Source organism: Antedon bifida, chromosome 5 (genome assembly GCF_963402885.1).
Source record: "Antedon bifida chromosome 5, ecAntBifi1.1, whole genome shotgun sequence".
Taxonomy (NCBI): Eukaryota; Metazoa; Echinodermata; class Crinoidea; order Comatulida; family Antedonidae; genus Antedon; species Antedon bifida.
In genome coordinates this window covers 14,902,925-14,916,131 of record NC_136230.1, presented here as the reverse complement: position 1 = coordinate 14,916,131, position 13,207 = coordinate 14,902,925, and the positions used below count along the sequence as shown (strand labels likewise).

The 13,207-nt window shown below is 32.5% G+C and overlaps 1 protein-coding gene across 1 annotated transcript in view; it reads left to right on the top strand.

Moving 5' to 3' along the window:
- Positions 1 to 2,277: 2,277 nt before the first annotated feature.
- The window catches only part of LOC144843358 (uncharacterized), an 851,823-nt gene continuing 840,893 nt past the window's right edge, over positions 2,278 to 13,207 (top strand). The window contains exons 1-2 of the mRNA XM_078700149.1: positions 2,278 to 2,289; positions 2,701 to 2,799. Coding sequence (XP_078556275.1) covers positions 2,278 to 2,289; positions 2,701 to 2,799 — 111 coding nt within the window. The remainder of the gene's footprint in view (positions 2,290 to 2,700; positions 2,800 to 13,207) is intronic.

The following is a 13,207-nucleotide window of genomic DNA, read 5'->3' as shown; positions in this document are numbered from 1 at the left end:
AGTTTTAGAGTACTGACAGTTGTTGTGGCTGTAAAAGCAGTTCCAGCCTACAAAAATGTTGACGTGGATTATTTTGAGCCAGTAATGATAAGCGACAATTATATCGACATCTTCAAAGCAAGATTGTTTGAAAACAGAATAGTAGACAGGATTTTTAAGGGGAGGGGATGAGATGTTGCGAGATGACCATGGTCAATTCGGTTTAGCGGAAAAGTTGGATATCATGTGAAAATTACACGTACCGGTATTATTATTAGAAGACGAGTTGAAGTGGGATATGTGTATGCAAAAAATTAAGTGTAAACAAGGCTTAGAGTGATCAGAAGAGATTGAATAGGATATCTGGTTATGTTGACTGCCTGTAGCATTCCACTTCCCCTATCTTGATTTATAGGCCTCCTTTCGGATGTTTGTCCTAGACTAGTATGCATGTTAATGAAATAATTACTATGGCTTTCCGCAGATTATGTACACTCTGCATTTGAATTATTAATTCTTTTCTAAAAAAAAAGTTAGTGAAACTAACCTGCTTGGCAGATTCGCTGTCCTTGTATTCTATAAAACTTTAAAAATGTTAATTCGGTTACAATAATAACTAGAATTTAATTCGTCACTTTGACGAATTATAGATGATCATTTTTATAATTTTAATAATACTTAATAAATACTACTATACCTCATAACATGATTAAAAAACTGATTTAAAATCATCGTATATGACAAATGTCTAATTCGGTTACAATGATAAAATAATTGTCGTCAAAAATAAATTAAAACGTTCAACAATCCACATTGTATGTGACATACTACTACACCTCAGTACCATGATATTAATACTAACACTATCGTCAAATCATCGCATATGACAAAGGTCCTTTTAAAGGTGACTAATTAACATAATGTAAAGATATAAAGAGCACGTCGCATTATAAATAAATAAAACAAAAATTAAGTAGGGCCTACAACATCCGAGTAACACGAGAAAAAACTCTGTTAGAAAGAACTTTCAATGTTTAATATGTCATGTCAAAATTTAAAATATACTACATTATGATACGGTACGTTTTTGGGGAGTTCACATGCTTTGTCGTGTAAAATAAAACGCTCTCAATTACAAATGTTACCTACAATTATGGTTTGCAGTACTCTATATACCGTAAATCTTCTAATTGTAACCCTGGGTTATTCTTTGATTGTTTTTTAGGGTGGGTTACTATTGGAAGGGTGTTACTATTAGAGTAATGGGTTACTTTTACTATACTTAAATTAGGCACCTAAAAATAGTAACCCACTCCCAACTCTGGTCAGCAACTCATAGCAAAATAATAAAACAGTACGAATAAACGAATTTGGTTGAACTCAAAAACACTCAATCCTCCTCCACTCCCGAGATCAACATGCATTATCTCCTTATTTTCAAAATACAGCTGCATCATAAGTTTTTGTGACTCTAATAGTAAACCCCATGGGTCACTATTAGGTTAGTGGGTTAATATTATAGATTGACTTATAATGTGGGTTACTATTAGAAGGGGGGTAACTATTAGAGTGTGGGCCACTATTAGAAGATTTACGGTACTAATAAACTAACATCTTACGACCCTTTTCAAGCCATACAGTATATTCAACCCATACAGTAACCCACAAAAAAAAAGGAAAATCACCTAAAAAATGAAATACGGTAGGGTTATACCCATCTGAAGTTGAGATAAATAATAAATCACTAGTGATCTTAAATGGCACGACCTCATTACTGAGAGTATCACATCTTTACTTTTGCGTAGACTTAAATCTTTTGGAGTTAACCCTCCCATTAGGCCTACGTCTTTTTTTTTATAAATCTGTCATTGAAAGTATTCTTATTATTCATTGTTTTATAGTTTACCGGGACCACATTTAGGAATTCGCTGGAACGTATTGTTAGTTATGCTTCACGTATAGGACTACAGTACTTTTTTATAAGAGACTTTACTGATGAAACACATTAAATTTCGCAAGACCCAACCTATACAATGCACTATTTTTGACGTTCAAAGAAAATGTCCATCACCTCTCGTAATATATTCCGTAATCATTGTTACCATATGCCTTTAGGGCACTGAATGTTAGAGAATGATATGATGTGGTTTTTTTCAGTTTTCTGTTTTTGCATTGTATTGTGCTGTAGAGCAACACTGTATTTTATGAAAAATGATACAATAAATGGATATGAATCGAGATTTTCATTTGATTTTATAAAACATTTTAAAAAACATATCCCCTCCAAGTAATGGTAAAATGAAACCAATAGTAAGAATTTAGCAGTCAAAATGTGTTACCTGAACAGAATTTGGAGCCTAGATATATTTTTAGCTGTAACTGCTAGTTCAAACGTCACTTTATTATAATTTACACTCAGACTAGTTGGCACTACCGGATGAAGTGTTTACTTTTCAGGCAAAAAAAACCACTTATTTGTTTTATACATTAATAAAGCACTATAAAAAAAATGTTATACAAGAAAGACAAATGTATACGTATACAGTACATTATCTTAAAGAAAACATGAGAGGTTAATAATCTTTATTTAATTTAACAATGTAGCATTATTTAAATCCATAACGTTATTTTTAATTGATCACATCGTATTGATTTCAGGACAATATTATAATACTTTGTTTAGAGAGAAAATACTATAACATAATGTTTGTAATATTTCAGAATGGAGCGTCATCTTTATATGTGGCTGCACAAAACGGCCACACAGATGTTTGCACTATTTTGCTTAAGGCAGATGCTAAATTGGATCTTCAGACCAAAGTAAGTGTTACACAAATTAATAATAATATGTGCTATATAATTCAGTGTGATTAAAAAAGTATTAAATTTTACAATTTAAAGGGCATGCCAGTAATAACATACCTAAATGAAGCTACCACATCGCGAGTCATATTACAGATCATTTTTGTTGCGAGGATGACTAAATTGTCGAGAACTTCACGGTTGTACCCTCACATCATCGTCAAGGTTAATCTTGACATTGGGAAGTCAGATTAACCAAGGTTTTGTAACAACTGATGTCACACTTTGTAATAACTTCTTTAATCTTTATAAATTTTATTGTTGAGTCGGCTTACCATCGCGGTACATTATAATATTTATACATAGTCTACAAATGTAATAATAACGTCACGTCATATCGTAGTGTATTCACAATTTATAACATATTAAACATTATGAGCCATTTCTTCTTAAGTTTTAAACAGTCTGAGTCACAATAATATTAAATAGCCAAACCATAGTATTCTACAGTATAATTAATATAATTAGTTCATTTTGACGTTTAAAGAGAGAAACATGGAATATCTTGACTCAAATCAAATGTATATCAAATGTACATGTCACGTTCACATGTGGGGCAGCTGCACGCGTTTTGTATAGAGATTTTATTGTGACTACAGCGAAGTTACCGCCGACTGTTAAAAGTCTACCGATGACATCAGACATTACAAACTCTTAATACTATCTTTTCTAAGACACATGGAACAGCTAGGGTAAGAACCGACACGGAGTTGGTGATATGCGCTTTACATTGTGTATACCTATTCCAGAATTAAGCATATATATAATCATTCGTTCTTTCAGTGTTTGCGCTAAAGTAAAGAATACGTGTTGTTATAAAACTGTTGGTGTTTTTTTCGTACGTGTATAAGGATAGACCTTATTTGTTTAATTTGATTATTTCATAACCTTTATGAATTAATAACTGTTACTGCAATGTTGTGCATTTCACTAATATGTTTGTGACCAACGCGATATGCTATAATTATGTGCACGTGCATGATACTACGAGCTAAATGTGCTCCACGAGGTCAATGTTAGCGTATCTATACTATAATTATGGTTACTTCTGAGCACAATGGAAAAAGATTTCCGCCTTGCATACCTACCTTATCTATCTCAGATGTACCGCGAAATGTAGATTTAATATAATATTTCTCTCTTAGGCAGATATTATAAAAGGTTTTAAAACAACATTTCTTATTTCATCGGCAGATTTAAAACCGTCCGCGGTATAAAAGTGATTTCCGGGTTGATATAGTTTTTGCTCTCCTCCAATATTTGCCGTTGACGGGTGTTGTTTACTGTTATCACTTCTTGATAATATCAAATACGGTGTTGTACTTGTTCATATCTAGGGGAATTGATTTTATTATAAAATGTTACCAACAAACGCCTCCCTCGAATGAACGCCACCACCCCTAACACCTACCCCGACGTCACAACAACATCATTGTTTGTATATTTTTCATTACTATACATAGATCTGATGATGAGCGTTCCTTTAATGTATCTTGGCATTTTGTGACCATCATAAAAAGCTTTTTAAATGATTCAATTCGGTTTCAATAGTATAGGGATAAGTGGAAAGGCGCCACGATACAACTATAAGAACATTCTAGTCATTTTAAAGGACGTATTATGCCAAATGGAATAATATATGATTGCTGAATTAATTACGCTTTAGTAATAATTATTACTGCAATGTTATTACGCGTTTCACTAATAATATTTTGCGACTTTCGAGTTTTTTCTCCCCTCCAATGTTTGTTTTGCTTTTTTTACGGCCACGCGTAACATTTAAAGCTCTGTCTACATATATATTTTGACAAAAAAGTGTGATGTGCCCAAATATGGTAGTTCTATGACATCATCATGACCATATATGGTCACATCACATTTTTGTTTGTGCAAAAAAAACGATCAACAAATCAATTATATTAAAACATCATCGAATTATATTGCGGGGGAAATTGTAAAAGCAGTATATACAATTTTAAATATCATAAACAAGGTAAAAATTACATAATGCCTACATCGGGAGAACTGATTATAGCCATAATCATAGATGCATTTGAAATCAGGTAACATCTCGATATAGCCGAACGGTAGCCGAGTTGTTGAGTTGATGTTAGGTTTGAACAGGTTGCGCGCTATTTGCATATGTATCGCCGTTAAGACCCGAGATACTTTGGCCCATGTTGCAAGCCGTTTAAAACGTATATTCCTTATGCCGAAATGGCCCACTAGTGATTGTCCTTATTTGGAATGTGATGTATAGATTATACCAATACCGCATTTATTTCAATAAACGCCCTCTTCTTCATAAAACATCTTTGGAATATTCACCCTCCACCCTCTAATAAACGCCCCGCCACATATATTTATACACTTATTATCAATTATATTTGTTGAATAATTCCTTGACTGCTATATCTACAATTTATTTACCAAGTATTTTTATACAATTATTTACTGTTATCACTCCTTGATAATACAAAATACAATGTTGTACTCATATCTAAGGGAATTTATTTTATTATAAAAATGTTACCAACAAATGCCTCCCTCGAATGAACGCCGCCACACCTAACACCCACCCCCGACATCACAACAACATAATTTCTCATTACTTTACATAGATCTGACGATGAGTGTGGCCATCATAAAAAGCTTGTTAAAAATTTTTCAATTTTGTTTCAATAGTAATAGGATGGGATGCGATAAAATTATATGTGAAAGGGCGCCACGATACAATTCATGAGTATATTTTTGTCATTTTACATATTTTTATAATAACAATCATGGCCTATATAACATCATACTCGATCTGTCGGCCTCAACAATGAAAACTGGAAACAACGCTTTTACAGAATTTATATTACAGAAATCAATCATGCAAAATGATTTTTATACGCCTTTTTAATTCTTCCTTTTATTCTTCAACACATTTACGACCGACGCATTAACGTCAGAAGTCATCAGCAACATTATTTAATGCTCGTATTGTTGCCGTTTTAACATCTAACATTAACAACACAAGTACAATATTGATCACCTCAGCGACTTCATCATGGATACTTTTTAAAGACGGTTTATATGAATATAATGATAACAGTATACATATATGGTATATTTTTTATCCCGTTCATTTATTTGGTTCAAATTTACAATTGGCTGACCAACACGTCCTGTTTATTATTAATTTTGACATTGACACGCACCTGATGAAATTCATTTATTGATTAGGAGGTAAACTACCGTACTATTTATTAATAATGGCAATGATACACACATTGTCTTAATTTATTATGCATATTGTGTGAATTAACACTACATGTTTCCCAACGTTACACTGTGATCTGTTACGTTAAACACCAGAATGAATGATAGCCGTGCTACTACCCATACATACTAATAACCTGGATATAATTTCTCCTTTATGAAAATTGTACGTATTTAGTTTTGCTGATGTTATACTTATTATTATCGCGGGATTATCACACAAATATAACGAATGTCTTATAAGAAATGAAATGAAGTTAATTAGCAATGTTATTAAGGATATTGATAGAAGGAAAAGAAAAGAGCTCATGATTGGACCACTTTGTTACTAATGTACAAAATAATGTAAAACAAGCTGGGGATAATAACAATGCAACAGTAGGAGACGAACTAGACTTGCCCCAAGTCTGTATTTATTGTCTTTTTTTTTATTTATTTGTTTTTATTTCGACCGCGATTTTTGTCTGAAAATACAGACTTGTGAAATACGTATAGAAATCGATTTGCAGACCGCAAACATCCGATAAGAATGACGTAGGTTATCATCATACCGTATTTGGCTATGGGGCGGGCGGTATGTAAATATGGAATTCGAATCAACCAATGATCATTTTGTTTCAAAATGAAAAAGATCGAGTACGTAAAGTGCTGAATGTACGATCGAGACTGAACAACTGTTGAAATATAAAATCGTGTTGCCAAGTTGTTTTGTTTATTAATTGTTTAGTCCTGGCCTAGGCCTCCTTCGTAGGGCTACTCAACTCGTACGTATGACCTGCCAAATAAAACGCCAATAAATAAGGTACACTACCACCACCGACCGGCACACAACAGGGCTTCACTACCACACAGAACAGGACAGGGTCTGGGTGGGAATTTAATCAAATTATCTCCGCATAATATGATCCATTCAATGTTTGATTTGGCGGAGAAGCTAGCCTATCATATGAAGACGTGTTTTCATGTTCTTGGGAAAAATCCCATCAAATGTTTACCAGACTACTAGGCATATAAAATCATTTCTAGCCTTCAGAAACTTTCATCAAAGTACACATTGTCTAAACGTAGCATAGCGCATGCATATCATCTTAGATGTTGAGTCTTTTGAAATTCTGAAATATGAATATTAAAACTGCCTACGAGTGAGTAGCCAATGGCATGCGGAAGAAATAGCCGAACCTGAAACAGAAAACGTAGGCCAAGATATTCGGCAATATGGCGAACATTTTGATGTATTTGGTAGATCCCGAACTCATCACGGTGATGATTGAGTTCAATCTTTAGTTTAATTCAACAATTCTTCGGGAAACTATTAATCCTTGTCCGTTTTATGTTTGATTTCATACTTGTATTAATAACCCTACCTAATTAAATTCGTGTTTTATCCGTTTCTGGAACTCGTACGTTTACATACACATTATGCCTAATGAATAAAGAAAAGTCTAATTTAATTTAAACCATTTAAACAAATTATAAAGTACATTACACATATCATATATATATAAACTTTATTTAGACACAAGACTGATGTACAGCACAATTCGTTCAATCAACATTGATTGTTTTTACACAAGTTACAAAAAAAACCAACACCATATAAATACGAAAGAAACGAAAAAATTTAAATTGAAAAGACAAAATTACAGCAGAATCCCCTTCATCTGACACCTCTATTTAGGGTACACCATACCGGTACTTCCCGTGTAAACGGGAACCCTTATCGAAGTGTATAATTTATGGGGATTCTATAACTGTAATACATAATAAATCTTTTTGATTTCATTTACCTTAAAATAATAGTGATAAAACACACATTTTACATGGCATTTAGCCATTTTAAAAGTTGGATGTACACCATCGTAGATTACCATACCACCAATGCATTTTTCAGATACGTTTTAAACAACTTAACTGAATTTGGAAGGGTATCAACATTGAGACTGTTCCATATAATTGCTCCACGATAAGACAGACTTCGTTTTTTTAAATCGGTTTTTGGCTTCGGGATGAATAGATGTGTATCACTGTGCCTTAGATTATAATTTATATCATTGTATGTAAATACATTATTTAGGTAAGGTGGGGCATTATCTGTCAAAACCTTATATATAATCATACAACATTCATATCTATCTTGATAAAATAAAGGTGACCAATTAATTTGTCTTAGTGCCTCACTACTAGGTGTGTCCCATGTTAGACCACACACGATTCGAGCTGTTCTGTTTTGGATAGTTTGTTTGACTACTATTTCCCCAAATTATGTTACAATAGCTCAAGTAAGGTATTACAATAGAGTTTGCAATATGTTTTAATATGTTTTGTGGAAAATAATAGCTACATCGTCTGAGCATACCCAATCCATTTAGAGCTTTACCTCGAATGTATTCAATCTGATTTTTCCATGATAAATGTTCGTCTATTATGATACCGAGATGTTTGCAATATCGAACGCGTGGTACAACATCGTTATCTATATTAACTGATCTATTTTTTTCTTTGATGGTTGCCAATCGGTTTGTCGATCCGATCAACATGAACTCGGATTTAGAGACATTTAGACTCAATTTATTATTTTTTAGCCAATCGTGGATTTGTATAAGTTCTTCATTTATACTTTGGTATATTTCATTTTCATTTTTTGAAGAACAATAAATTATAGTATCGTCAGCATACATACTTATTTTACATTTGTTTGCAACTTTCGATAGGTCATTTATATATAAGAGGAAAGCAAGTGGGCCCACGATTGACCCCTGTTGCACTCCACATTGGATGTGTGTATAATCAGACAATGTATTATTTACATTTGTGAATTGCTTTCGCTCAGACAGATAGCTCTCGAACCATTTTAAAACATATTTACTTAAACCATAAAGTCTCAATTTGCTTAATAGTATGTTATGGTTTACCGTATCAAAGGCCTTTTTAAAATCAAGTAAACAGATTCCGACCAGCTTACCCTCGTCTATTGCACAGCACTATATCAGTCTTCCGTCACTTTTGTAAGTGCAGTAGATGTTGAGTATGATGGTCGAAAACCTGATTGATTTATACATAACAGATTATTATTATTCAAAAAAGCATAAAGTTGATTAAAAACGACTCGTTCAATTATTTTTGAAAGTATAGGTAGTACGGAAATGGGACGATAATTATTAGGGTTAGTTTTTTCACCATTCTTAAAAATTGGCGTGACCTTTGCTATTTTCCACGTATTTGGGAATTTACATGTTGTGAAGGAGTGATTTATGATTCTTGTAATTGTTGGGGATATAATCAGGGCAGACAGTTTTAGAATGCCCGGTGGTAAGTTGTCATGACCAGTGGCTTTGTTTTTTGAAAGATTACTTAAGTATTTATATACATTTTTTAAATTTGATTTTCCATTCTTTAGATACGATAGAAATCATGAATATGTGTTTTTAATGCAAAGCTTTTACTTAGGTTTATTGTTGCGTTGGTAATTTTATGGTATGTACCAGCAATTTGTATTCCCTATTTGCTATGATTTACCTCAATCATCATGGTACCATTTCGATTTAATTTTCGAACTAAACCTTTTTCAATATATCAAACAATATTTTTTCTATAGGGCTACTAATGTTTTAGCGACAACATTTACAATGCAGATAATAAATATTTCCGTTGTTGGCAGCGAATGTAACATATTTAAAATGTTTGTTGTTTTGTACATAAAACAAATAAACCGGTAACGGGTGGAAACAAGACCTTTTAGGCCTAATTAATTAATTGATTGATTAACTGATCGATAAAGAAAGACAACAAAAATATGATGTGTACTTTGTACAGTTTGTAACGTTTTACTCTCCTACAATCATAACAAATAACAAAAACTGCCTCGTAATGCAGAAGTCAATACAATCTTGAAATTATACATATACATAATAATAACGCATTTCTTATTTTTACTGATCAATTTGGAATTGTGAAATAAATGTGTCAGTAGGCCTATGTTTAGAATAATTCTCCTGATAATAATATAATATTGTGAAAAAGGTAAATAAAAAAATAAAAAACCACCATATTTTACACAATTGGTAACAGTTTATAAAGTATAAATACCACAGTTATTATAAAGTGTTTAAAAGTACTGTACCATCCAAAAGAATATCATGCAAGCAAATACGTATGTAATGCATTAATATTAATAAACTATTTTTAATTTAATGTTTTAATAACAATGTAGCCTATCAAAATATTTAACTGAATTAGCGTTATATATGATCACATCTAATTGATTTAGTGCAATATTAGATAGTTTGTTGTGAAGTGAAAAATACTATAACATAATGTTTGTAATATTTCAGAACGGATATACACCTTTGAGTGCTGCTGCAAGTAATGGCCACACAGATGTTTGTACTAGTTTGATCAAGGAAGGTGCTAATTTGGATCTTACAAGCAATGTAAGTTTTACAAACATTATTATTAAAGGGTGCTATATGATTCAGTGTGATTAAAACAAATGGTTTAATTTTCAAATTTAAACGGCGAACCGGTAATAACTTACCTAAAGTACTGTCACTACATTATATAAATAATACTAAATTAGCAGAACCAATAGAACTATTTATATTGTTCTGTTAAACTTCAACACAACATGGTACAACATAACAACAATAGTTATTTTCATATCATATTTGTATAATAACAATCATGGCCTGTATAACACGATACTCGATCTGTCGGGCTCAACAATGAAAACTGTAAACAACGCTTTTACATAATTTATATTACAGAAATCAATCATGCAAATTGATTTTTATACGCCTCTTTTTTTAAAATTTAAAATATTTAAAAAAATCTTCCAATTTACGACACATTCACGTCAGAAGTCATCAGCAACATTATTTAAAGCGTCCGCCGGTTGATCTGAGAGTTTTGATAGAAACAGACATTAAGCTATATAGCGAAACCATCAATAGTAACCCTTTTTTAGTATGTTTTAAATAATATCAACGAATAGGCCTATTGACGATTATTAGCCTCATACTATAATAATTTAAATGCAAAAAACTCACAGTAAGTTTACGTCTTCCTCTCATTGTTTATTTAAGATTCCTGATAATCGGAATGTATTCAGTTTTGATTTGCCAAATAATCTTGTGTCAAATCCAAAATCACTACAACGTATGACTGATGAGCTCCAATTGATTTAAAATTAGTATAGTTCAGACGTTAACGAAATGGGGTTATCCATGTATTCTTTTTTCATTATGTACTTTTTATATTCTAGTATTATTTGTTTTTACTATATAACTGGCAACTCGATAGATAACATATCTGATGACGCAATGTATAGTTTAACATACATTTTACATATTATCGTAAACATAATCACGGGGAAGGTGTTGCTGTATCATGTACGTAAATAGCAGCATACTGAAAACAGCAGTATGAAGACATTGGTATTATACTAAGCAAATACATTGTCTATTCCTGACATGTTTATTTGTAGAAAATAGTTGTTTTATGCTTGTGTTGGTGTCATAGGCGATTTAACCGTGCATATACCAGGGCACTTTGCCATTCCCAATAGTCAAGTAGTTGACATAGCTACTAGGGAAGAGGCTATACTTGACGTAATTATTACAAATCTGAAACAATAATTATTATAACTATTGTCACTCTGACTATACAGTAACTGTTGCTTCGTCATCAAAATATTGTTAAAAAGAAGACAAACAATTGCAAGTGAATTAGCCGACCCATGTCTCCTCTTGCTATTCAACACATTGTTGAGTGGATTTACATCGCATCCTTTGGATGAGGTTTTCAATGTAACATTGATTAGAAGGCTAGAATTATTAAATACTGATTAACTATTCCAATCAGTACAATTAAAGTTCATAGTAATGACAAACACATGATGAATTTGACAATTACAGAAATTATTATTATTACGTTACTGATCCAGTGACATCGTGAAATACACGGTTTAAGCGTGATACACATGTTCCATCCAGGGACCAAAATGCGTAGTTGTTTCCCCGGCGAAGTTTACAGACGCGTACGTCGTGTACTGTGTATACGTACGCTACACCAAAAGCGTACGAATTATGTTCACGATCTAGGTTGTTCGAATTATTAAATGTACTACTTGTATGACACTTTGTACCGTTGGGTACATAAAATACACGTTTCATTGCAGGCATACTGATAGGCCTACAGTAAAACAAAACATGCCATTTTCGTTTTTAGCCAACATTTTTGTTGCGTTGTTTCGCCAGTCACGCATGCCATCGGACCTCGCCGATGTGCAATGTTTTTTGAAAATAACAAGTGGGTGTTTTTTAAAACATGTAATTCTCTCGGATCGTCGGCTTTGTCATCATGTATAATACCACCAAAATTACGAGTGAGAATTAATAATATCATAAGGCATGAAATGAAAATGCAGACCGTCTTAAAATAACGCGATAAATCTATTCTCATGATAATTATTGACTCATTTTAAATTCAACCGTCTTAATAGGTATACAAGTACTCTAGGCTTTGATTACAGTTCTGATGATGAGAATATATTTATCGAAACATGTCACGTTATTTTAAGACCGTCTGCATTTTAATTAAATGCCTTATTGATTCTCACTCACTCAGAAGCGCCGTCCCCTTAATTTCTGAGGAAAAATAATAGTAGGCCTACTAATTTTGTAGAATTTATGTTATCAAACTAATTTCTAGTAACCAATAGTAAAACGTCTAATTCACGAACTCATTTTCATTGCGGTTCACGCGTCGATATCTGCGCTGTATCAAAGTTACAGGAATCAAAATGTGAATCAAGTTACTTAGTGATAGGACGCACTTGTCTGGCGGTGTCCATTTGTACGAAACATTTATACAGTAACTCTATATATTGAGAGAAACGAATTACAGAAACTATGGCATTTCAATTGGTATATTTGTGTTCAGAGAATTGAACACATAATTTGATTTTATTCTATACTTTCTTTGATAACACAGCGGCACTATAGTATATTTTAGTAAAACTGATATTTTCAAGTTTGATTTCCGATGAGGCTCAATCGTATTCCCGTTAATTCTGTGTCAAGACATTCGAGATAAAATGATGACA